At 37.8% G+C, this 27,564-nt stretch overlaps 2 protein-coding genes across 5 annotated transcripts; one reads left to right on the top strand and one right to left on the bottom strand.

The window, feature by feature from the left end:
• Positions 1 to 1,269: 1,269 nt before the first annotated feature.
• angptl1b (angiopoietin-like 1b) lies at positions 1,270 to 11,704 on the bottom strand. Its single transcript, XM_028472729.1, has 5 exons — positions 11,556 to 11,704; positions 7,717 to 8,560; positions 5,444 to 5,637; positions 3,307 to 3,577; positions 1,270 to 2,102 (listed from the first exon to the last, which is right to left on the bottom strand). Exons 2-5 carry the CDS (start codon positions 8,522 to 8,524, stop codon positions 1,915 to 1,917), a joined length of 1,461 nt encoding a protein of 486 aa, XP_028328530.1. The 5' UTR covers positions 8,525 to 8,560; positions 11,556 to 11,704; the 3' UTR covers positions 1,270 to 1,914.
• A 2,483-nt stretch (positions 11,705 to 14,187) lies between these two features.
• Positions 14,188 to 25,182, top strand: LOC114479242 (protein zyg-11 homolog). 4 transcript variants are annotated; one of them, XM_028472810.1, is made up of 14 exons: positions 14,188 to 14,380; positions 15,561 to 15,726; positions 17,199 to 17,995; positions 18,141 to 18,281; positions 19,778 to 19,954; positions 20,140 to 20,204; positions 21,286 to 21,385; positions 21,606 to 21,656; positions 22,758 to 22,919; positions 23,018 to 23,065; positions 23,147 to 23,347; positions 23,443 to 23,495; positions 24,641 to 24,738; positions 24,867 to 25,182. In XM_028472810.1, exons 1-14 carry the CDS (start codon positions 14,378 to 14,380, stop codon positions 25,046 to 25,048), a joined length of 2,244 nt encoding a protein of 747 aa, XP_028328611.1. In that variant the 5' UTR covers positions 14,188 to 14,377; the 3' UTR covers positions 25,049 to 25,182. The 4 variants fall into 4 exon arrangements, with proteins under 4 accessions (XP_028328611.1, XP_028328612.1, XP_028328613.1 ...); XM_028472811.1 differs by having other exon boundaries at positions 22,761 to 22,919; XM_028472812.1 differs by having other exon boundaries at positions 15,687 to 15,726.
• Positions 25,183 to 27,564: the final 2,382 nt, after the last annotated feature.

Genomic DNA, 27,564 nt, shown 5'->3' on the forward strand with positions numbered 1-27,564 from the left:
TCAGAAGTGGGTTGTTTGTTAAAATGTTGTTATAATGATATCTGATGCTTCTGGCTTCCTTAGCTACTGTCCTTTTGCAAACCTATAGGCCTAGCTTATTGGAGGTTAGCTTAACATTTATTTTCTTGATTATTTAAAAGGGACAATGCACATTAATAAACAGACATGCTGTAAATGAGCCAGATTTAGCCAAAGGAGGCTAGTTTTCATCTGGTGTCCCTGGCCAAATTTTAAATGGAAACCTAAAATGTAAAAGGTATTCAAATACACAGACAATGCAACATGACATTAAGAAAATAAGGGCTATTTCCAAAATGTCAAATAATGTTTCTAAATTTTTCACCCAGCTGTACACTTGGTAACATAGATTTAACTCTTTTGGCAATGCTACATTTAGGGGTTTTGCCTTAGTGACAAACAAACAGCATTAAAAAGCACAAACAGAGACTTTGAAGAATATGTGAAGAACCACTTCCTTGGATTCCTGGAGTGTTTATTCAATGGAATTTGGGTGGACCAAGGTCTCTGTTTTGTGTGTCGGTTTTGTGTGAGATCTGAGAAGACAACTGTGTAAATTAAGAGAGAAAAACCCCTGCTGCACATGATCTATATTTAGTTTAAAGACCTTGTCTTTCATGTATTCTATGAATACAGAGAATTGTTCAAAGCGCTCCCACCAGTTTAAGGTTCTCATCTCCCCTCTCTTCTGATATTGTTTTGCTTAACTAAAGCTACTTTCTATCTACACCAGTGATTACAGAGAGCAGAGACACATGACTTTGTCAATGAAAGACGTTTTTATAAAAACATACAGTTCAAGCACTTTTGTGTGGAAAGAATTTACATTTCTGTGTATTCAACAGGAAGATTGTGGGGTAGGGGCAACGTGGAAAGAACAACTTGGAAATTTGGACTGAATCCATTTCCAGTTTATCCCCTCCTCCCTTTCCTACTCTCCCAGTCTCTTTTTCTTACTCCATGCTGTCTGGCTTTTTAAAAATGTGTTTCTCGTTGTCTGTCTCCAATGACTTTAACTCCCAACATAGTCAGCAAATTTCTGTGCTTCTAAAAACCAGCAAAAACAAAATGTATTTCCATCTTTTTTTTTTTTTCTCCAGTCAACACGTTGTGTTCCTGAAGCTGTGCTAAAATGTAACAAACAGCCAAATGAGAAAAACACATCACACACACATTACCACATGTTAATGCACACTTGAAGAATGATTGTCATACATAAAGTAAAGGAAATTGCTGCCATTTCTGGTGTGATCATATACTGTTCCCTCAGGACACCAGGCCCTTCTCACTGTTATGATAACTTAATTATACACATAAATTATACCTTATGGTGCCGGTCTGTATAGAGTTCATTTTACATATAAAATCATGTTTTTGTGCAATGAAATGTACCAGATCCAACCTTGTAATGATGTTAGTCTTTCACGTGGTGGATTTAGATTTTTACAATAAAGAGAATTAAGTGGATTTTTTATCTTGCTGCATACAATAGAATAGCTTTTTGAGGGGAGTAATTCATATTTACGAGGTAGGAGAAAGGACGGATCTTATGACTCTAAGACATGCTAATCAGATCACTATGTTGTTTTTAGGGTGTAATAATGAGAACAACATGACATCTCTAAATATGCCATACTGACTCAAAAAAAGGTAGGAAGTAAGTCACTCCTTAAATTTATCAAGAAAAAAAGTCTATTAGCTGGTCAAAGCCTCATGCTTAGTAGTTATGCCCTTTAATCCCTCAATGCTTTTAATTGTTCTGAAAATTTTTAAAGCAAAATTTAAACAAAGCCTATTAAAGGAGGCAGTTATTTATGGTTGGGAACTTCTATGGCACATTGTACAAGGACCAATAGTTATTGCATTGATGTGATCTATTTTGTTCACAGTCTCTCCTCAGTCTATGGGTCTGATCATCATGCGAACAGACTTCATGGAATAGAAGCCCCCACCATAGTCAGCCCAGAAGATACCATCCTGGAATTTACTGCGGTAGACTCCTCCGGTGTACCAGACACCGTTCAGATTAGCTTGGCCGCAAGAGTTGTACCACCAGCCTCCTTTATGGAAATGGGCACAGTTACCTATTAATGAAAAAGCAAAATGTCATTATCAGCCGATAAAAGATATTTCACAAAGTTTTAATGAAGTAACAGAGTTCATTGCTTTCCACAGAAAAGAGCAATTTACACTTTTATGGTAATTTATGCAATCTTCTTAGATCATGGTGTTTTTTAATAAATATATTAAATATAGGGTCTTAACCTCCTCTGCCAAGGAGGTTATATTTTCACCCGTTTGTTTGTTTGTTTGTTTGTTTTTTTCGTTCGTTAGCAGGATTACATATAAATTACTGAACAGATGTTGACAGAATCTTACGACATGGAAGAATTTAAAACATTTTTGAGGGGATCCGGCTAATATGCTGATTCTGGATCAATATGAAATCTCCCAAAATCCTTATCTCTCATTATGGCGAAATTTCAAAAATGAATATCTTGATTCATGATTGATTGATCTTCATGACTCTGTTATGTCGGGGTGGTTCCTCAATTACCTCACTGAGTTTAATCCAGATCGGATTGTGGTTTTTTAAAAAAAATGGTGCTTTCCAAACATTTGCACCTACTATATTGCTATTATTGGGGACTGACATTTCTTCAATGCTTTTAGAATGTGAATGATCATGCTTCCATGAACAGAATCACTGCCAATATCTGGCGAATAGGATGTTTGGCACTTGCTCTTGTTTTTAATACCATACTCAACAGATTCATTTTTTTGTGTTTTCGCCTGTCATGAAAGATTACCACTCCATTATTACGTTCATACTAACTTGTCTCACCATGGCCTAAACCCAACTCACATTCTCTAACGACAACGGGTGTCCCAATACAACTCTTTCACTCCCAATACAATATCAAGATTGAGACCTTGAGTATTGACTGACAGCCTACCGATTTCAATACAATACGATATTCATCAATCAAGCAAATCAAGTAATATTACTCATACAGTGACAAACATAGTCTGCAACAGAAGGTATGAGAAAAACTGACCCATTCATTAGAAGTGCTAGAGCGAAGTTTGGAATAAACATCTTATTTGAGAGCTTACATCAGAGGTTTTAGATGCAGATATAATCCAATACTTTTTTGTGTGATATCAGATCAATATCTGTTACCAATATCGGAGTAGGACACCCTTACTAGTAATGACAATCTTAAAATACCCTCAAACTGCAGAATGTGTTGGCTACGAGTAATGTGTTACTGTTTGTACATCCACCTGAGAAAGCATCCTTGTCTCGGTCCAAAGTGGTGAACTGTTTGCCGTTGTGGCTGGCGAGAGAGTCCCCAGCATTGCCTTGGTAGATGCCCAATCGTAGTCGGTAGCCCTCGCTCTCTGGCTCCAGATGGAAGCTGTTGTACTGAGCGTAGACTTTCTTGTCCATCCAGTCCAGCAGCTCCACCAGCAACTTATAGTCCCCTTGCCTCCCCAGTCTATATATTCCCTCCAGACCAAGCCAGTACTCCCCATCTATGTTGCCAAAGCCACTCTGAAACAAAAGATGGTTAAAACATCAAAATTATATTTAATGTCTATAGGTTGCTATAGTCAGATGGAGGGCAGGAAGTGAAGTAGCTTGAGAATCTGCTGTCTGAATTAAACTGAATGCCCATGTTTTGTGTAGTTTACGGCTGCTCCAATTGTTCCAACCGAGAAAAGGAAAAGAGATTTTATAGAGTACCAAAGATTGTCATTCACAAAGGTGAGAAATGTAAAAAGCTCACAGAACAACGCGGTAAAAAGTGGATTTTAAACCTATGTCCACGGTCGGGGGAAGCAGAGTCTGCTAATGCCCGTGTCTGTAGCAACCACTTCATCAGCGGTATGTTAGCGAGCTAACTTTGTTTTTGTGGCTGTGTTTATAAAGCATTAGGTTGTCGTTAACTGCTCATTTACTAAGTAATGATTATTAAGCTACCAGTAATCTAATATGAACTTTATTGGGACACTTTAGGCTGCCCTGGCACTTTGGGTGATGTTGAGTAAGTAGATTGGGCTCCAATGGTCAACCTCGGTTACCAAAACACTACGCCCCTGAACACCCAAATGCTATTTCACTACATGTCATAAAGTGCTATTCAGTAGTAGTAGTATATACAGTATGTGACAAACAAACTTCTTGTATCCTTGACTGTCAGGCTAAAGTTGTCGTTAAGATGTTTTGCATGTTTGTTTACATTATAGCCGTTACTGCTAGCTGCTAGCATCTTAACACAAAAAATGTTATAGGAACAAACACTCACTCTGGAGAAGACCAAATGATAATCACCGTGGAGCCGTTTGGTACCGAGGTTGTGGACACACCTGTTCACAAAATAGTTATATGCCTCCATACTTTAATAGACTCTCATCTGCTGTTTGGTGTAGTAGGATGTCTGAAGGACCAGATAGTTTGTGATATCAGCAGCCTCGATGGTCTGCACATCTTTAGATTCTGTAGAAAACTCACTCATCTTCATGAGATACCGGTCACACACAACATATTTGTTAATTATATTTTGTATCTTTGTCTTGAAATTGGATCTACGTAAATCAGTACAATACAGACTCTCTGCAACGACTTCCTCCAAAGGCGTATTCTCCATTTCACTTCCTGCCCTCCATCTGAAATTTAGCCCCCTTTTCATCGCGTCATCATAATCACGTGACTGAAACCCAGATATTTGGGACTTGGCCATTTGTAAAGGCACAAAATTCTAATTTTCCTAGAACTGAATGGATCATTGAAAAAGCCTTGTGGCAAGGAAATCTGGCCTTTGCAAATTCCTGAGACATACGTGGGGGTTAGTTCTGGTAAATGAGAATTATTCCTCAGATTTCTGCTTCAATGCTCAAACTGAGCAGATCTCTGATCTAATGATGAAGCATGTCTTGGCACTTGTTTTGAATAACCAACCACCTACATTTGGCTTTGTGCCCTCAGAACACTTCACTTGGAGGAGAAGGTTGAGGTTTGTGATTGTGAGCCAGCAGATGATGAATGATGTGAGGTTTTAGTATTGGGGCCTCCTTTGTGGTGCAATGTGTGTGTGTGTGTGTGTGTTACGTGTGGAGGCTTTCTGGAACAGCAAATTATTGTTGAAGAGAAGAACTCAGCTTCCAGTTACTTATGTACAAGCCTGACTGGGCTGAATGTATTGTGGAGATTGCCAGCAGCAATATTCTCCAACTAATTGTCACTGATGAGCAGGTTCCATAGAATCCTGGAAGGCGGCATAGGAGCAGAGCTTATGGAAAGAAATGCTTTCAGGCTAAGTTGCACTGAATACCACAATACTCCCATTTTTAAAAGAGACAATTGAAATAGCCGACCCTAACAGACTGACAGGACAATGGGAGGGCTAGCTAGAATCACCTTGTAGTTTTCCCAGTTTCGAAAGAAGTTCACTGAGCCATCTTTTCTGCTCTGGATGATGGTCCAGCCTCCATTGTCTATATCCTGTTCACACCAGACCTGCATTGGCCTCTCTGCTTCATCTGGTTTGATGAGATACATGCCACTCGTGATGTGCCCAGCATCCTGCGCCTCCAGACAGTCTCTGAAAAGGCCTGGAGAAGAGAAGAAACCACATGCAATTAAATAAAGGCGCAGACAACAGAAAGTAGCTCATAAACTTACAGTTTCTGGATAATTCTCAGAAAAGTAAATTCTGTAAACAGCAGCAAAATGGCAAACACCAGTGATGAAAACATCTAGTCTTTTGACTATCTGCAGAAATGTTTTTCTAAATGTAGCCATTGTCTCGTTAAAGTTGTTTAACAAATTGAAATTACATTTTAAGAGTTAGGAGAAAATGTTTTATAACACGAGTAAGACATATTGTCTATCCTGTTCTGTTCTTTCTGGAAATAGGTTCTGTTTTGCAATTTAAAATTAATTTTATTTAAAATATTACTTTTTTAACCAATTAAAGAAAAGACTAATAAATGCTAAGCACCAAATTTTGGGTAGTTAAAGGTTACATTTTCTTGTCCGTTTAGGTCACTATTTTTCTTTATTTATCTGAAAGTCATTATCTAAATGTATTCCAGAAATAATTAAATATACTAAAACTCATTTGAATTAATATCAGTTTGTCGATCAGGCCATCTTTAAGTATAAGCGTATATCACAACCTTGGGCAGAGACCTGGAGGAAAATTGAGAATTGAAATGTTCTTGTTTAAGATCCATGTGTGAGGCACCATCTTCTTACCCCATATTATCAAGAACCATTCTGGGGAAAGGAAGAATTTTCTCCCCATGCCGACACAAAGCCATGCCCACTGCGCCTCAGAGACGGGTTGAATGCACATTGTGAATTTTTCTATGTGTGTATGTAAATATATAAATAAGAGACTTCGTCCTGACACATGTGACTACATTCTTAGAGTAACAGATTTACTTCACTGAAACAAAAACATGGCTTGGATGGAACCAAAGTCACTTGTGTGACAGAAAGCCGAAAACAGTGGAAAAACCAGTAAACAAGAATGAAGTCTCGTAAATAGAAAACACATGATCTGTATTCCATGTCTGTAATGAAACACGTGTTTAATGTGAGAGCATGAAGAATTTGAATTGAATTTTTTAATTGAATGCCATCATTCATTCAATATTATTTTAACCAGTTGTTGTTTAAGGTGGGCCCATTACTCCATGACCACCAAAAATGTCACATATTGTCAGAAGTGTATTTAATTATAGAGTGCCCCAAAAGTCATTATATAATCATGATAATGTAAGTAGATAGTCCCTTCACCAAAAAGGACGTTCACTTTGTGGTTAGCTGACCTGGTTTCTGCCTGCACTTAGCGTGCAATGAAGGAGTCCATATTGGATCATTTTCATACACATATGTCATGAAATCCAACACACTTCATTATTTTTGTGCAAAATCACTCTGAATGTGAAAGGAAACTCAGTTGATGAGCAAAATCATGCCAGTGATCAAGGTCTTTCTTTGTTTTGCTTTGAATCTCCTGCCTCAGTGAGAAGTACATTTGTGTTTCCATCCCAGTTTGTGTTCTTTCTGTATAGGCTGGGGAGCAGAGTTACAGCTGAATTTGCGAATGTTCAACTTTTGGAAAGAAGCCCACCTGCAGCTGCATTAAAACTCAGAGATTATGATTTTTGTTATAGTTGGCCTCAAAGTCATGGCTGCTCTGGCTTACCTTAATAACTTTTCTTTTAGAGACAGGGAAAGAAAAATGCATGGTTGGATCCCTTGGTCTGCTCCTAGAGCGAGCTGGGATAGGTTGATCAGAAAATGTGGATACGAAACATTGGGTAACACTTTGCTTGAAGTTTTATATATAAGGCTGACATTATGCTCTCAATATCTGTCATGAATAAGGTGTATTTAAGGCTGTCATTAAGTGTTGTTCGCTAGATAACAACACCTTTCGCAAAATTATCACACCTTTGGAGCTATGTTGGCTTTTTTGGGTTAGGTGGAGGGATCTAGTGGGGTTATGCAGGGTTAGGGGTTATGGTTAGGTAGTTTTAGGGTTAAGGTTAGTGTTAGGCTCAGGGTAACAAGTGACACCTTATTCATAGTAATAACCGCGGATTGTCAACCTTATGCATAAGTAAAGTGTTGCCAAATATTGTTGGATAGATGAATGGATCTCTTTTTTCCTCACTGACCTTCTGCGCTGAAGTTTCTCTGAGGAGGTTGCTTGACCTCCAGGGTTTTGCTTGTCGGTGACGGCCCTGAACGTGAACCCCTTTCACGGGCAAGCCTTCGGGTGGTGTCTGTCTGGATCTCATTGGTAATGCGTGGGACATGAACTGGAATGTTCTCAGGAACCACTTGCACTAGCAGAGGACCCAGCGGTGGATGATCGTGTCGTCCACTGTAGACCTGCATACAACGCTCCTCCAGTGCTCCGATCACCACTGACTGGTTATTCACCACAGCGGACATGGCTGCAAACTTGGCCTCCAGGTCCCTGTATCTGGATGCTAGACGCATTGATTCAGCGGTTGCATTGAGGATCCGTGTCTCCAGTTGTGCCAGCTCTAGTGAGTTGTCTCTTTTGCGGATGATCTCGTGTAGCAGCTGCATGTAGAGCTGGGTCACTCTGGAGTTCATGTTTCGGCTTTCTTTTCTCAACAACTTCATCTCATTCACCAAGTTACCATCCACGTCCACCACCAGCTTTAACGTCTCCATCTCACGACGCTGCTTTGATAGAAGGTCACGCACTGCTGCCACATCCAGGCGTGTCACTCGGTCCTTGTCCGTGGAGTAACCCCGAGCAGCACAAATGGGGCCTGTGATCTTCTGCTCAGGGACTAGGAAGGTGTAGGAGCATTTTTTGCTTTCCTCTTTGGATTCTGGAGCCCTTCGTAATCTGGGGAGGATGGGGTTCTTTAAGGAAGACGAGGCTTGACCCTTGCTGATGAGAAATAAACTAACCAGAATAAACAGGCTCCATATCTCAGGTCCCATGGTTCCTCTTTTCTTCACTTCAAATAACCTGGATGTCTGTAAAAGAAAAACATGAAATATATTGTTCAAAAAGAACAAGTCTTATATCATCATCTTTTATCTTTAATTTATTGTAACAATCAAAACTTCCTTTTCTTTTTTCTAACATCCTGTGTGCATGCCCAGTCCTTCTCCCTGATCATAAACAGACCCTTATAATGATATAAACCTTTATGAAAGTTCAAAAGAAACAACCTCTAATTCTTAATCTCTTTATTTCGTAATATAAACCTAAAAACATAATTAATGGACCGCTTACAGAAAGATTTATATGGAGTCATTATATATTTAGGATGACTTCTGTTGTTCTCCTAATTTCTAGCCTCAATAATTCAATGATTCTTAATGACACATAATTTGCATTCATAGGGAAGAATAAAACCTGACTTCTAAATGTAAATGTGTACAAGCAATACTTACTGGATTCTGAAGTATTAAATGTAAAAAATTATGAATTATGATGTACAATTTTGACCATATGGTCCACGATAGTGTAGTGGTTAGTGTAGGTCCGCCTCACGGGAGCCTTTCCTGATTATGAAGAAAAGAAGCAGTGAAACAGCAGACTTTTGCACACAAGCAGCTGGTTTTTGCTCTCTTCCTTCTGGTATGACTATGAAAACTGAAATTCAAGCCTCTCACCACAACTCTTAACTCAGATGTTAAATGCATTGCCTGGTATAGGTTTACTTTAATTCTGGCCCTTGCCATATCAGGTATCTGGTGTGTTCACTTCAATTATTTGACCCAGGAAAAGATTAGTGTGAAATAAAAACATTTGAAATAATTGTGTACTACATTTTTATGGTTGGTTGTCCAATAGGATGAGGGTTGATAGTTCAAAGCCTTCCTGATGGAATTTATTGAATGAATGGGATTGGTGGTGGTTGGAAGGACTTTTAAACTAAAGGGTAATGGATACCATATAACTCCATTGACAAGGTCAGTAAGTGGCCTACAGTCATGTCTGTAAGTTACGTTTTCTCTGGTCTAAAATATGACAGACCCACCTCTGTATTTAGGGACATTATAAGACATTGTAATGTTGTGTAACTTTAAAGATGTAAAGATCTAAAAAGGACTTTTGCCCAAAAGAGGACTTCAATTTGTCACCAGAGAGCAGGATGTAGAAAAGGAAAGGATTGCCAGTCGCTGGGGGGCGTGTGTGCAGCCTCTGGTTCAGAAGAAAGTCCTGGCTCCAGGCCCTGGGGTGAATAATTGGTCCTTTTTGTGTGAAGTTTTGCATATTCTCCCTGAGCTTGCGTGGGTTGTCGCCGTGTACACCAGTTTCCTCCACAATCCAAACACATCACTGTTACCAGTAGGTTGATTGAAGTTTCTGAAATATCCCGTAGGAGTGAATGTAAGTGGTTGTATGTGTTGCCCTGCGATGGATTGGTGCCCTGTCTAGGGTGTACCCCACCTAGGCACGAGCAGATCACCGCAACCCTGAAAAAAGGTGCAAGCGGGTCCGAAAATAGATGGATGGATGTCATTATTGGCATTCAGAGAAAGTTATACTGTGTGTATTTTGATATTGTAAAGAGTGGTATAGAATGTGGTTAGAAACGGATCTGTCTGACTTATGGTAATCTCTACATTTATATTTGGCAGAATAAAACAAGCAAATTGGAAATGTGCTGACAAGTAAATCGCGCTCTTTGAGTAGGAACAGGGAACTCTGGAATATTCAACAGTGCAATGGCTAAAACAGGGATGGTTATGTTGAATAGAAACTACATCTCTCTATATTTAATGGCTTTTCTTGGCTCTGAAAGTGGAACTCTCTACTTTCAGCCAATTAGAATCAAATGTAGGCATTGAGATCCAGTCAATCCAAAAGGTTCTAGTCTAGAATATGGCCAAGCGCGTTAGGTAGCTGTATTGTTCCCCCTCAGAACTATTCCAGAGCATTACAGCATTAAAACTGCTGCTGTAGCAAAACAGTTAAATCATATCACTTTTTGTTACCCCATCAATAGGAATCTGTTTCTTTGGACTTACTGTGACCCCATTGATTGGAAGAAAGTCAATCAAACCGGTGTAAAGTTCCATACCTCTGTGACTCAGCAGCCAAATATCTGATCCTGGTTTGTTTAGACATGAAATAAAAGCCATATGAGGGGAAAGAAAACACACTTGATGGAAATTCGTCCACGTGTGATGGTTCAACATCACCTTGGCACTGTCAGTTACTTGTAATCATAAGAGTAGATTTTTCTTGTCTTTCTCTAATCACTGGTCAGCCTCCTTCAATAGTTCAGTCTCAGTAACTGGGCCAGGTCTCCAGTCTCACTATATGACTCTTACAGGCCTGACAGGAGCCACAGTGTTTACACAGAGGCTCCTTAGCCAGGGCCGTGAATGTGATTTCAGTGGGTTTCCCTCACTCATTCACGCCCTACTGTTCTTCATCAAGAAGACACTTTTTTTTCTTGGCTCATTAAAAGTGTATTTTCTCATTTATAGTCTTTGCTCAGACCCAGACCTGACCTAATTCAACCACTTATTTTATTTTAACAGTCTTCACTATAGCAGACTGGTCAAACATTGAGGTGGCTGGGTTTCCCAACTCTGGAAAATAAAAGGGCTCTGCCAACTGGGCTCAAAGAGCGACCACCAATCTCCATCTGTCTGCTAATAAAGTCCTCCAATAAAACACTTTCATTTAAGCCTAAAAAAAACCTCCTCCGGGAACAGAACACATTTAATGAGTCTCTTTTTGTTTCAGTCTGACATTGTTGAGGTTTTTTTTCTCTTAGTCAGTGCATTTAGCGCTGTTATTTGGTGATGTGTCCTTCTGTCAGTGGCACAAATTCTGCTCTGGATAAAAACTGGATATATAAATCTTTGTACTGTTGAACAAAGAGTTAGTAAAAGTCTCATACAGCCATAAATGTCAGGACAAGGCGTTTATCTCAAACCTTCTCAAAGTTTTCAAAAAGTCATTTCAAAAAATATATGTGAAACAAAAAACATCCAAACATCTCGCCTGTTTCCGTGTGTCCAGTCCTTGGTCCTAAAGGTGTCTCAGTGCTGTTTCCCCTGCAGGTTCATGCTCTTTCCTCTCATCTCTCCACTCAGCGTCTGCCTTTGCTCTCATTGAGAATGAGGGTCTGTACACTCTGCTGCGGCGCTACTGAACACAGTCCAGTAAAGACTCAACAGTAGAGGGTGGTCCATATAGCAGAGAGAGGGAGGATGGATGGTGTGACTTTCCAAACAGTTCCAGCTGAAACCAGGCTTGGCCCTGCCTCCCTTTGCTGATGTCACATGAATTTAGTAAAGAAAATCATGTTCCGTCAGATTTGAGGATATGGATAGGATAATAACTTGCTTCATATCAGCCGAAATGGACTGACTGAGTAATTCTGTCAGTCCAGTAACTTTAGCAATAAAAACAATGTGTATATGTGGTGTGTGTGTGTGTGTGTGTGTGTGTGTGTGTGTGTGTGTGTGTGTGTGTGTGTGTGTGTGTGTGTGTGTGTGTGTGTGTGTGTGTGTGTGTGTGTGTGTGTGTGTGTGTGTGTGTGTGTGTGTACCTCTGAGCAATCCATGAGGTTTAGGCAGCTGTGTTTATTTGGTTTTCAGGGCAATATGCACAAAGGTTTGCAGACAGGGAGAATCCCTCCAGCTAAATGTTTTGGGTTGAAGAGGAAGTGCAGGCTTTGAAGCCCAGGGATTCTCAGCGTGGGGTGACAGTACTTCACCATGTGGGAGGACAGTTTATGAGCAGGGAGGAAGACACACTTACAATGTTGAAGTCAGTGTGCAGACATTTCTGCTTGTGAGGATGTATTACTCTGTGTTTACACTTAGTACTGCGCAATATTAATTTTTGTTTACACTTCTGCAATAGTTCACATTTCATTCCGTGCAATATTTACACTTTTGTATTTCTGCAAATAATTTGAAATATTTATATTTTTCGGCTATAGTTTACTTCATACTGCGTAACATTTAATAATTATATTTCATATTCCTGCAATAGTTTTTACATTTTATACTGTGCAATATTTATGTTTTACATTTTCATTTCTTCAATAGTTTACATTTCATACTGTGCAATATTGATAATTCTGCTTTAGTTTTACTTCATCCTGTGCAATAACTATATTTCATATTCCTGCAATAGTTTTCATTTCATACTGTGCAAATATTTATTTTTATTTTCTGCAATATCTATTCATAATTTACTACACTGCTATACCTGAAAATAACTCCTACCACACTTAGCCCATCATACTTTAATTAGAGTTACTATTTATATGCTTCTATTGTTTTTCTTTTTAGCTGTATGCACTGTAAGGTGAAGCCAAATAAATCACGTTGTACAATTGTATAACGACCAATAAAGGCATACTGATTCTGATTCTGATGTGTAGATGGTTATAAATAGTCATTATTTACTGTTTTTTTTTTTTTGTTTTTTTTTTTTTAGTAAACAGGACTGGGTTTAGGTGCATTCACTTCATATCCGCACCAACATTCTACCATTAATGGTGAATACAAAGAACCTAAAGAATTTTTTCGTTTTATTTTTTGCATACAAACAAGCTGACTAATGACATTTTACTCTCAATCACAGAAAAGTAAAGCCTTAACCTACAGCATTCAGTTCTACAATAGGTTTGGGATTTAAATGAGCAACTTTAAGGTTTCAATCCAACACATCATTTTGAAAAGCTTATTTATATATATATATATATATATATATATATATATATATATATATATATATATATATATATATATATATATATATATATATATATAGATAAAATTTCATTCAACAACAATTATTTTAAAACGTGTTAATTTAATAGCAATAAAAAAATGAATGGAACATTGTCTCCACTAACCTGAACAACTCAGCCCCTCCTTGTGGCGAAACCTCATCACTACCTGAACGTTTATCCCCACATATTGTACGATGTATTGGTTCAAGATAAGGCCATGTGCACCTGTGCATATCCAACCTTCACTTTTCATACAGGCTTTTTAGTCATATCACTTAAAAATGTCAGGGTTGACCACTTTTACAATCAACTTCTGCAGAATTGTATACAGGTTTCAGGCATTTCTCAAAAACTCGACTAAAATGCATTTAAACGCAGTGTTGACTGAAACAATAAATGGAGAAAAGGAAGAACGTGTTTAAGGATTGGAATGGGTTTATTATAACCTGAAAAACAAATTTTAATTTATCTTCTGTTTATTGTGAAGGAAGTTGCATTATTTGATTCTTTTTTATACGATTAATCGTGTTTGGTTTTGTTTTTTTTCTGTCTTTTTTCTATAAGATTTATTAATTTTAATGTCAGGATAACATTACTGAATACCATTTAGATACTTTAGCCAGGATTTGGGAGCTATAATATAGCAAAAAGTATGAGGTCAGTTGGCTATATATATATATATATATATATATATATATATATATATATATATATATATATATAATTATTATTTGTATTATTTGGTGTCACTGGATTATTGCGTCTTTTATGTTTTTAAGCACGATCTGTGGTAATATTTTAATTTTGAAATAGATAATAAAGTGATACAAATTGTAGATTACAGAGATACGCGACGTCTGTGACGTCATGTGATCGGACCAATAGGAAGCCAGCTAGTGACAGTTAACGTCTCTAACACTTGGAGTTGTATCTTATCCACCAGAGGAACTTCTTCTTGTACTTTTTTCCCCCACTTTCTTGTCAACAAGGAAGTAAGGCCTCAGTTTGTCACTTTAAACAATGAGGTTTTAAAGTGTTAAACGTCAGTGTGAGCACTGCACTACATGTTGACGTCATGGTGAGTTTGGACTCTTTCTATGAAACGATGCTGTGCTTGTAAAGCTCTTTATTTCTTTGGTAACGTTCAGGTTATTATTGGTGCTGCTGGAGCTGAAGGAGCCTTTGCTTTTGTCCTCTTTGCCCTGCAGAGAGCTGTACTGGGATTAGTTGGTTTTAAACAGGCTTTGCTTGTGTGTAGTGTCTCATCTGCTGAGGATAAAATTAGCTTTGTGTGGGGTTGCAGATCCTGTGACACTGTGGAGCCTTTGAGCCCTGAGCAGGACGACTGTCAGCCTCTTTGACTGCTATTCAAACACATTTAAATATGACACAAGCCTGTCCTGCAAAGATACAATCATCAAATGAATCCACGTATCATTTGTTTAGGCTATTAGTTATGGCGCGCTAAAATAAACAGCAACTTTTTGCAACATTTAGAAACAAACCACGTTTAAAAAACGTATGTGAATTTTTTTTAATGTTATTTTTGACCAGATTTACGGCAATATTTGTGAAATTTGGGACATTTTTTTTATCTTGTGAAAATATCATGTCAATAGGTAAATACTGAATATAAATATTAACTCTAAATCTAAATGTAACATTTGAATATAAATGATACATCTGTATGCTAAACGTTAAATCTAAATCAATGTTAAGTCTAACTCTTAAATGTTAAATCTAAATTTTATATGTTGAATCTAAATTTTAAATGTTGAATCTAAATCTAAATGTTAAGTTTAAATGTTGTCTAAATATTAAATCTTAAGTCTACATGTCAATCAGCGCCCTATAGGCTAAGATCTTCTAAATGTTAAATCTAAATCTATAAGTTAAATCTAAATCTAAATGTTACATTTAAATCTAAATGTTATATTTTAAATCTAAATGTCAATCAGCGCCCCATAGGCTATCATAGAAAATTTTGAATTTTTTTTTAAAATATTAAATCTAAATCTAAATGTTAAATGCAAATATTAAATGTTAAATCTAAATGTTAAATGCAAATATTAAATGTTAAATCTGAATCTGAATGTTAAAGCTAGATGTCAATCGGCGCCCCATGGGCTATTGTAGATGTTGAAGTTTTTTTTTTAACAAACCAGGTCGACCACAAACGCATCTCTATATGATATTTAGTGTATCCTTGTTGAGCTGTGTGTGTTGTCAGGTGACACGGTGGTGGTGATGTGTTGCAGGACTCTGAAGGCCCTTGTGCACTCAGTGACCTGTGCTTGGCTCAGGTGTGCCACTCTTTGGATGCTTTGTGCTGCCTGCGTGTTGATGGTTCCATGAGCCTCATCCACTCCCCAATTCTTCCACAGGAGATGGCTGACCAGCTTCTTCACAGGATGGCAAGTCAAGGTAGGTTAAAAAAAAAGAACAAAACAATTAAAAAAAACAACTATTGACGTTGGATAAGACAGAATGTTATGCTTGACTTTAGGAAATAAAAAAAAAGGCCATAGGGTATGTTAGGGATGTCAGAGTCATTTTATGTCAAGGGTCAAATATGACCCAGTTTGACCTCAAGTGGGCCGAGCCAGAAAATTCTATGTTTTTGTGAAGGAAAAAAAAGCATAAATTCAAAGAAAATACAGAATGTAAAGCAATTGTTGAAAATGTCTTGACTTTGCAACTAGTTTTCTTGAAACTTCAAATGTAATTTGCCAAAATTCTGTCAAATAATTTACAAGCATTTTCCAGCTTTTTAAAAATAATTGCAATTTAATATCACTGTAAATAATGCAGTATTGCAACCCTGCTCATATTTTATCTACAACTTGTATGGAAATTTACAAGAAGTCCTGTTTTTGCTGTAATTTTAAACAAAATCTTTCTGCAGGCTGGACTTGATGATCTGGCTAGCCGAACTTGACCCCTGGGCCTTGAGTTTGACATATGTGGTGTATGTGGTTGAACAAGTAAAACCTAAAAGATATGCTTGGATTTCTCTTGAAGGTTCCAGGTTTGATTCCTAAACTCTAATTGAGCCATTTCTGATCTAAATAAGTCTTATTATGTATAAAGTTAAGGTGAAACATCTTTAAGGAGATGCCAAGTTGAGAGGCTTTCATTTAAAAAATATGTATGTATTATTCTTGTGTAGAAATATTTTTACTCTGTGCATACTGAAAGTATTTTTTCTGTTCAAAAGGATCAGATACAACAATTACCTCACAGCTTCTAGATACAGTTTAAGTTTAAAATATTTCTAAAGCTGTTTTTATGTTCTCTCCAATCCTGAATGGGTTTTTAAAGTATTTCCTCCCACAGTCTGGGAGTTCTTGAGTCAAAACAGGTTTTTGTCTTTGAGGTTTTAATTTAATTTCCTTGTGAAAGAGAAGGAATTATTCACACAGTTAGTTACAATCTGATGAAATGTCCGAGGAGTGAATCTCTTCTCTGGACTTTATACACATTGGATGTTACAAAGTGTTCTCTCAACGTGGATATGGAATGTAAACAGATAAACATCTCGCGCAAGAATGGATAACACAGGAGCCTTCTAAGAAAATAACAGACATGGAAAGTGAGCTATCAGAATGTGACATGGTCTGTGTCAAACTGACCAGGACACACAGAAACCTTAATGGCCTCTTTATGCTATACTGTAAATTCTAGAGTAACTAAATATGAATTCACACCAGTAAACACTTTACTCTCCCACAGCCTAATATTGACTCCAGCACTCTCCAACAAGTCAGAGTACAGAAGATGCATGAATGTCTCAATAACTGTTTGAGTGTAATTAAGGCTTAGTGCTGACCTCAGGGTGAAGTTTGTTTACCCTGAATGTCTCTCATACAGCATGGCTCTGTTTGTTCCTTCTTAAGGTATAATCAATGATAGATCTGTTGGGATTTTCCGAAGCAGCAAAGAACTGCGTCTTCGTCGTGCTTCCATCCGTCGCTGTTCAGTATCTGACCAAGCTTTCCAACTGGCCATCTGTCCTCACCAGCTCATGGAGCTGGATGCCTCCTGGGTCTCTGGGGGCCTAACTGGGGCAGATGTTATCTCAGGACTGGCTTCCAACCCGGCGTGCAGGTCTAGCTTGCAAAGATTGTCCCTTAATGGATTACGACTGGGCTGGGAGTCCCTGGAAAAGGTTGGAGTGGTCCACTTCAGCTCCCTGCAGGGCCTCAGGATGCTCAATCTTGCTAACACAGACTTAAGTGATGCAGTCCTTGAGGATATTTGTACTCTCCCCCATTTGGAGTCGCTGGATATCTCCTGCAGTGCCGTCTCTAATGTGAACGCACTCCTTGAGTGTAAAAACACCCTAAAATCATTAACTGCCCACAGGCTAGGACAGCTGGATATGTCACCTGCCAGGTTACTCTTTGTCTTCAATCAGCTTCATGCTCTCAGGCATCTGGATTTCTCCGAGGACCACTTTTCTGTTGACGACAGCGATGGAAAAGATGCAGACGAGACTGTACGGCAACTTCTAGAAGGGAGTCCACAGATGCTCCCTTCTCTTGTCTCTTTAGATATCTCCGGGCGGAAAAAAATCAGCGAAGCATCCATTAGAGCTTTTCTGAAGTCCAGGAGTGACCACCTGACCTTCTTGGGCCTGCTCGCCACTGGTTTGAGCTCCTGTGATGTCCTTTCGTCACTAAATAACCTGAAAGTAAGGATGTGCTATAACTTGTATTCCTTAATACACATGTTTTTCATAAGACATCTGATGTTGTTTTTTTTCTTTGATTTGTTGACGCAGCATTGTTGTGTTCTTGCTGCATGCCTGACACTGACTATATGCTGTGTGTGTTCAGGTAACTGGAGAGGCTGATGAGAACCAGGTGTGCGAGGCTCTCAAACGCTACAGGGACCGGGAGTGTTTCATACGAGAGGCCCTCGTCCATCTCTACAACTTAACCACTGACACAGACAAACCAAAGCCAGACATGTTAAAGGTACCACAGCCCAGTAGCTTATACTGAACCAGTTTAAAGTTAAGATGAAAGAGCAATGACAGGCCATACCAGCCTGTTATTGCCCAATATCATTAGAGCTCGGAAGCTAAGCAGGTCTGGGCCTGGTTAGTAGTTGGATGGGAGACCACTGAGAATTCCAAGTGGGGTGGCAGTCGCTCCAGTGGTATGAATGTGGTGGTTGGAGGGGCCAATGGCGCACTATGGCAGCCTCACTTCTGTCAGTCTGCACCAGGGCAGCTGTGGCTACAATAGTAGCTCACCACCACTAAGTGTGAAGGGAAAGAATAATGCCTTAATTCTGTAAAGCGCATTGAGTGTCTATGATAAACGCTATATAAAATCCAATGCATTATTATTATTATTATTTCAACTCATCAAAGAGGCTTCTTCAGTTCTGAATACGTTCAGTTTTAAAGCAAAACTTCTTCAAGCAATTCCTGTGTCATTAACTAAGCTACAACAATGACTATCTTAAGGTTTTTCAGGAAACAAGATTGTAGGGCCGGATGAAAATAATTACCAGTAAAACCTCATATTTCTTTCAAATTCTAATATTTTCACCTGGTATAAAATGTATATAATTATAACGAAGAACATCATGTAAAGAGGGCGGCAGTGACTCAGTCCATAGGGGCATGGGTTGGGAACTGGAGGGTCGCTGGTTCAAGTCCCAGTATGGACCAAAAAGACAGAAGTCGTTCTGGTAGCTGGAGAGGTGCCAGGGCACTTCTCAAGCACTGCCGAGGTGCCCTTGAGCAACGCCCCGACCCCCAACACTGCTCCCTTCATTGTAAAGCGACTTTGAGTACCCAGGAAAGTTAATGACAACAAACAGCAAATACGTTGTCCTTTGTCTAGAACAGATGTGTCAAACTCATGGCTCGGGGGCCAAATCTGGCCCTTTGGAGCATGCAATTTGGCCTACAGGAGAAAGTAAAAATGTGTAAATGAAACTCAACAATATTTGCAGCGACTCACAGTTTTCCCGGTTCTTATATCACATGATTGCAGTCATTATTGATGTTAAACAGTTGGAAAAACTCTAAATTGTGACAAAATCCTTACATTTTCCTCAAATTATGACATAATATTTGCCCTAATTAAATAGAAATCGGTCACAAAATCGAGGAAATTCAAGTGAAGATCCTGTTGGGACTGATATCAGTCACTTATTCCTTAGATATTGTCGGTTTCTTACATGTTTTGTATTTTATGTATACGTAGAAGTGCAATCGAGAGCACAATGTTGTTGAAATTACTTGTTTTCCCGCATAAAATCTGTGGCCCACCTGAGATACTGCTCCGTATTTGGCCCCTGAACTAAAATAGGTTTGACAGGCCTGGTCTAGAAACAAGAATTATGGAACCAGTTAATTATAAGATCATGCTGGAAATAATTCATTTCAACACTACATTCTGTTTTTTTTATACATGGAGATTATGTGATCAGACCTTTTATGGGTGTCTTCATTCAGTTGGTGGTGCAGAGCATGCAGAGTCACCCTGCCTCCCTGCATGTCCACCTGGTGGCCACAGCGTGTGTTTTCAACCTGACCAATCAGGACGTGTCTCAGGCCCTGCCCGTGAGCCTCCTCACCTCCACCATCATGCAGCTGCTGGACGCCATGATAGCTTTCCCTCACCACCAGCAGGTACAGAGACACAGCTCCACATAAGGCTTTAACTCATTAACACCATGCTGTGTAGAGATGTTGTTCCCCTCAATATGTAGTTGCAGGTTCTCTCCTGCCACCTGTAAACAACATTTAAAGTCACACCACGCTAGTTCCCACTGCCTGTATGTTTTCTCGTTTAATCAGTTTTTCCATCTGCTCAGGTGCAAAAGAACTGTCTGCTCACACTCTGCAGTGATTACATCCTCCAAGACGTTCCTTTTGACAAGTGAGTTTGCTTTCCCTCACTCGAAGTTTTTTTTCTACAGCATTGGTTCTCAACCTTTTCAGCCCGCAACCCTCAAAATAAAGGTGTCAGAGACCAGGGACCCCCACTGCACCTGAAGGTGATTGAACACAGACATGAACATTCAAGACAGTGCCATCTATATAGGGGAATAAAGGGTAGAGCTTTTTGGGGCCCATTCATAAAGTCAGCATAATGATGGTCCATTGTTCTCTGAATCTGTGATAACCACATTTATTTACAGTATATATCTGAATAATATTCACTGTTATCCAGAACCAGAAATAAAATGGGTTAAAAGTGACCAAAAATGATATATAAGGTGGTGAAATGAGATTTAAAAAACCACAGAAATTGGTTAAAAGTTGCAAATTAGAGTGGCCAAAAACAGACAGAAAAAGTGCTAAAAAGGCTTGAAAGTGCCAATATTGGATTAAAAGTGGCAGAAAAAAGTTGAAGCAATTAGTTTAAACACGCAAATAATGGGCATGACAAATTGTGAATGTGGTTGAATTGGCGAAAAATAAGCATGAAATATGGTGAAAAGAGGTTAAAAGTGACAATAATCGGTCAATGTATGTGACATTAGGTGGAAAGTGCCGAAAATGTCTTGAAAGCGGAAAAAAAAATGTGTAGAAATGACATTGAAATGTGAAGGAGAAGTGGCAGAAATGGGAGTAATGTAGCAAAAATGCATTAAAAGGATATTTTATAATATGGCAAGAAAAAGTGATGAAAACAGGTTGAAATATGGCAAGTTTGGTGTAGTTGCAGAAAAAGGGTAAAAATAAGCAAAAATTGGCTCAAACTGTTCAAAGTATATTCTTAGTTTCTTGAAGGCATCTGGCGACCCCCTTCCAGTGTCTCGCGACCCCAAGGTTGAGAACCCCTGTTCTAGAGTCTGACTAGTTTTTATTCAGCCACAACAATCAATGCACTCACAGAGTTGCATAAAATAAGTTTTGTGTTGAGGAAGAAATAATGTATGTTGTTCTAAGATTTTTCCCTGAATTATTATCATGTATGCTTTGTTCCTTGTTTCCATGGCTGCCACGTGGTTCAGATATTTAGCCACCGTGTTGGTGATTAACTGGCTGAGCAGGCACGAGGACCCGACCCTGCAGCGGATGGCTGTGGCTATCATTTCCATTCTAGTGGCCAAGGTCAAGACTCCACTTACTTCATGTTGCAGGACAAAAAGCAAATAGCATGGCACCTGTTAGTTCCACCTGTTGAAAGCTGCTGTGACACGTGTTTCTCTCCCTGGCTTTGTGCTTTCTTTTAATGCAGTTTAATGTGGCCATATTCACTATGAAGTAGATACTTTGACATTTATGAAGTGAATTTTTAAGTGGCAATTTTTTTTTTCTGTCGTCAGTGCAGTTGTCTCGAGAAGAGACCACACAACTCAGCAAGGACATCAACATCATGAAGGTACATTAACACTTGTACTGTATTTAGTGTCAGACTTGCACCATTTCTCCAGCTTAACACCAACCTCCTTCTCTTTAACTTTTCCATCTGTCCATTTTCCATTACTTTATTATTCTCCATGCACTTTAATCTGTTTGCAACAGCTATGCATGTTTTATTCTTGCAAAAAATTAATAATACACTACATTGTTTAGTTGTGTCCATCACTAGCCCTCCCTAGGGTAGGGTAAGATAATCTTTATTAGAGTGGAAAATATAAAAAGAGAAGGCAGTGTTCAGGGTTGGGGCCAATTACATTTTTGAGTTACAATTACATTTTCAATCACAATTACAATGACCAGCATTTTTCCCCAATTACAAATAAATTACAATTATTTATTCTCAGAAAGTCAATAACAATTACGTTCTCAATTTAAATTACAATGAATCATAATTACCGACCCTGAAATAAATGACCTGATAAAGTTAACCTTCCTCTTGTGTTAGCATCTCTTATGATAACAAATCTAGCGTGTCATTTATTTCTTATCTATTGGTTATCTTGTTTAGCTTCATAATCAATGAAAAAAATAGGTTTTAATATTTTTGGTGTGGGCATCTGAGCCTTTTTTTGTGTTAGTATACCCCTCGATTTAAATTTTTTTTTAAATGGTAAAATGTGGGAAAGCTTGATATGAAACATATTTTAATAATTGCTCACTACATTAGCGTAGTACTGTACATAGAACTGTAACATGGTTCCCCAGTTTTGCGTTAAATTATAATTGACCATTTTTGTAATTTTTCATTGTAAATTACAATTACAAATTCAATTATCTGAATTACGATTACAACATCAATAATTTTTTTTAATTACAATCATAATTACTCCATAATTGTAATTAATTACCAATTACAATTATAATTGACCCCAACCCTGGCAGTGTTACACCATTTGAGGGGGGAAAAACAAGGGAGAGGGAGTTAGGAGGGACATTAAAATGAAGTATCACTAAGCTTCTTTTTGAACCATGCATGTCACTGTATGTTAACAAACATTCCTCTTCAGACTGTATTCCCAACATCTCCTGTGTATCACTGTCTTGCTGTCATCTCTAACAGCAGCTGCTGGCGATAGTGCAGCAAAGAGCAATGATCGGAGTTGCCGACTCCACTTTAAAATTCGCCCTGAGCGCTTTATGGAATCTGACCGATGAGGTGCCAGCAGCCGCACGCAATTTCATCCAGTGTCGGGGCTTGGAGCTGTACGAGGAGGTCCTGGAGGTAGAAAAGTGCAGAAAGTGACTGAAAGATTTATTAGAGCAGAAATGAATCCTTAGGATGAAACACTGGGCAACACGTTTTCCTCTTAACTCTTGTAGTCGTACTATACAGAACCATCCATTCAGCAGAAAGTTCTTGGTCTTCTGGTAAGTCATTGGTTATGGTTTGTAAAATCTCCCATTTAAACCTCCTGGTGTGACTGAATCCCTTCACTCTATGTGCTGCAGAACAACATTGCAGAGGAGGAGGAGTTCCAAGCTGACCTGATGGAGGAGGATCTATTGGAGCATGTCCTCCACCTCCTGCAGGACTCTCATCTGGACGTGGGGGTTCGATACTTTGCAGGAGGAATATTGGCTCACATTGCATCCAGATCAGAGGCCTGGACCCTGGACCAGGAGCTCCTCAGAACTATAGAGAAGCAACTGGTGAGTGTTGGAAAAGACACGTTTAAATGTAGGAAAATGCTTTTTTTTTTTTCTCTCTCTGAACGTGTTTTTTTTTTTTTGTTCTTTCTGTGCAGCACGACTCCATAGGAACATGGACCCAACCTGAAGGAGAAATGGTTTCCTACAGGTGAGAGAGTAGGAAATGGAGGACAGTGTTTTTTATTTACATAATCCAACACATGAATGAACTTTAGATGATCATCCTGCCATCTATGCTGTCTATTCCCTTGATAGTGTAGTTGTTCTGATCCCAGTGTTCCATGTTAAATGTAAAGTTACTGTATTTTACGATCCCTCTGTTCCTTGTACTGTATGTAATCCTGTTATATATTGTTTTGTGACTTGCCTTTTTGTTTTTACATTTACATTTTTTACATCAACCTGTCTCGGGACAACAGATGGAAATTAGCCTATGGCTATAATCTGACATATTTACATTTGTTGTATGTTCATTGATATGTACTGTCCATACTTAAATAAATAAATAAATACAATCAGTTTAAAGCTTGAATAATAAACTTTGTGACTAATTTGTGTCCGAAATATTTTGGAGTCATTTATATTAACTTTTAGCCTTCAAACAAACGTAATACCCCTTTATATTTTAGTTTTTTCCTTTATTTTTTACCGTAAAGTGATCAATAAAGTATAATATACAGTATGTGGGCGTCACCATTTTGGAGATTTCAGACAATATGTTGCCGTCACATCTTAATACAAAGTCTTTGGGCAAATAGCATTTCAATCTAATATTTTAGCTTTGTTACGTGTCATCCAGTTCCTTCAGAGTTATGAAGTTATTCCTAAGAAAACCAGGGGGATGATAGTGGACAGATTTTAACGTTGCACTTACCAGGTAAAGAGAAATGGCTACTGCTTTATGATGCCACCATCGTGCATCTTACTACAGATAATGCAGGTATAAGTTTATGACACCATGGGAACCATTGGATGCCTTTAACCTCATAAAACCAGTTGGAGTTACATGAATGTAGCACTGTGTAATATGTATGTAATCACAGTTTCGCAAATATTTCAACCCCCACAAGCGTGAGTTCAAAGTACTTTTTATTGAATATTATGCAGCTTCTAAATTCCCTAGTAAAGTTAAAACATAATATATACATATTTTCAATATTTATTCAAAAATGTTTAGTTTTCTAAAGATATTCAGAAAAAAACGCTCTGTATATCTGAAACTATCACAAAGGCTTAAATTAAATTCCTTTTATTTCAGTAGAAAACTTTGGCTTTTTTTTTTTTTTTTCGCAGGTCTTTTCGTCCATTTTCCATCCTGCTGCAGACTGGTCAGCCCTCTGGAGTCCAGCTGTGGGCAGTGTGGGCCATACATCTGGTCTGCAGTCAAAACGGTGAGACTCATAGAGCATCAGTTACAGCTAGACTTCATTTATTTGGGCTATTGGAAGTGTTTGTAGTCCATGTCTCCTCTGATCCTTTTTCATATTCCCATCACTGCTTCTCTCCTCTTGTCCACCAGTGTCACATTATAGCAGCATGCTGGAACATGAGGGACAGATTGAACTTCTGAAAGCACTGGCAGCTCATCCTGACACACACAGCGACGTTAGACGACTGTCACACAGCGTATTGCTCCTAATAGGGCAGCACCAGAGTCGCTCAGGAGCTTCAGAGAACCAGAAGAAAAGAGAAAACTCTTAAAGACGGAGATGAAAGCAGAGCTATGGGGCGTAGATTGTAAAGTTTTGCATGCTTAAATAAACAGCAACGTTTTTAAAGCATTTAGCAACAAAACACGTTTAAAAAAAAACATGGGAATGTTTTTGTTACTTTTGACCAGATTTTTTTCTCGTAAAAATATATTGTAAATGTTAAATCAAAATTTTAAATCTAAATGTTAGATCTAAATGTTACATTTAAATATAAAATCTAAATCCAAATGTTGAATCTAAATGTTAAATGTGAGCTTTAATTTGGTACTTCTGGTAAATTCGCATTTTAGCTAAATATTTAGTTTCACCCATGACATTTGGATTTTAAATTTAATATTTAGATTTAAGATTTACATTTAACATCCACATTTAGATTTGCATTTAGATTTGCATTGAACATTTAGATTTAACATCTACATTTAGGTTTGCATTTAACATTTAGATTTAACATCTGCATTTGTATTTACATTTAACATCTGCATTTAACATTTAGATTTAGATTCAACATTGACATTTTATTTTTACAAGAAAAAATATCACATATTGTTGTAAATCTGGTCAAAAGTATACGTAAAAAAAGAAATTCACACGTTTTTTTAGAAATATGGTTTGTTGCTAAATGTTGCAAAAAGTTGATGTTTATTTTAGCACATGCGCAACTACAATCGACATCGACTTATACAGAACTCAACTGTTCCACATTAAAGTCTCTGAATGTCTGATACATGAAAGCCAGGATGTGTTGTTGTTACATATTTTAATGAAGAGAATGTGACTTAATATTGGATGTTAAATCTGCCACATTAATGTTTTTCCTGTTTATTTTTAATAAACTACAAACACATTCAGCAGCCAGTAGATGGCGCTTAATTACAAAAACATTGCAACATTTTCCTTCAAAGGTTTTTTGGCAGAATATTTAAAGTTGAAATACTCAAAAGCATGAAACATATAAACTATATGACCTCAGATCCTCTTTGCTTTGATTCAACACTGCTAGAAGACAGAAATACTCACTCCAGAGTCAAACTTGGACTATAAATAATTCATTTTAAAAGAAAAGGAATTCACAAGCTGGCATAAATAATTAAGTTCTACCACCACATTCTGCTTCTATGTTCCATAAGGTTTTTTTTTTTTTTTTTTTTTTTAATAATAAAAAATAATCTAATACTAGAAGCAAAACAATATTTTCTCCCATGTTTGTAATTCAGCCTATTCGTCCTATTATTGGATGTTCATGCTGCTACAAAGAACAACACATACAGTACTTAAACACTACATACTATGTGACAGTCTCGTGTTGTTAAAGGTCAAGTGAACATGGTGTGATGTTACCAAGATATGTTTGAGTCCCAGGAAGTGTGGGAACGCAGCTCTGCTTTCCAGGGGCTGAATGTTCACCAACAGCACGTGTTTGTACTATTGTCAGCTGTTGAAGACATGGTGTAGAGTACAATGTGAAGAGGTGATTCATGTTGGTGTTCACTGTGGAAAGCTTTACCAAATATTGAATTTACATTTGAAAAAGATTCAACAGGTTAAAAAAAAAACAACAAAAAAAAACTTGTAATTATAGGTACTGCGCAGCAATAATCGGGGCCAGGCAATTTTAGGCAAAACAGGACAGCAGTTGTTAGCGTGTAAAGACAAATTTCAAATGTCAAAAATTCAGTTATTAAGATAAAAATCAGAATACGCACATATTGTTTCTAGACATCATGGAATTGTGGGATGTATTGGCTCCAAAAAAGGAAAAACGGATGTTTAAAAAATGCCAATTTTGTATTGATTCCCATTGTTTGCAAGAGTGAAATTCAAAATGCTGTTAAAAGGTAAAATTATTTTCCAAACATGATCAACAATGACTCCAAAATGCTATATGTTCTCATGAACATTGAAAATGATATGTTGACAACAATATATACAGTCAAACATGTAAATGCAGTGTAGCCTTAATTTTTGAACAAAGAAAAAATAAATCTATGGATCGTTTGTATAGGACAGTCTGAAGATGTGCAATTTGCAACAGGTTTTTTTTTGCACATGTTAAGTTTGAATCAGATTAAAAAGAAGACGAATAACATGATAACAATAGGTTTCTCTCAGCTTTGACTGCTTGGCCCTGCTTTGTGCTTCATAATTGGCAGCTATTGAAATACAGAGAAAATTAACATTTAAGCTTGAAAATGTTTTTAAAGGTTATCACAACTTGATTTTGAGGCAATGAAGCCACATTTTGTTGTAATTAATAAAAATACACAGGTTTGAATTTATAAAATCTTTTGCTGAAAAACCACCAGGTGCAGAATAACATGTAGTTCATAAAAATGTGGCCATATCCAGCTTAGATCACTTGAAATACTGCTTGTTTTTGCTTTGCACAGGATGCAGAGATGTTTTTAGTCACTCACTGCAGTGATTAAAACATTCTGTAAACTGTAATGGTTGGGACAACACAAATTTTTTTGTTTTTTCTGTAACTCTGACTCTACAGGCCGTGTG

Source organism: Gouania willdenowi, chromosome 17 (genome assembly GCF_900634775.1).
Source record: "Gouania willdenowi chromosome 17, fGouWil2.1, whole genome shotgun sequence".
Classification (NCBI taxonomy): Eukaryota; Metazoa; Chordata; class Actinopteri; order Blenniiformes; family Gobiesocidae; genus Gouania; species Gouania willdenowi.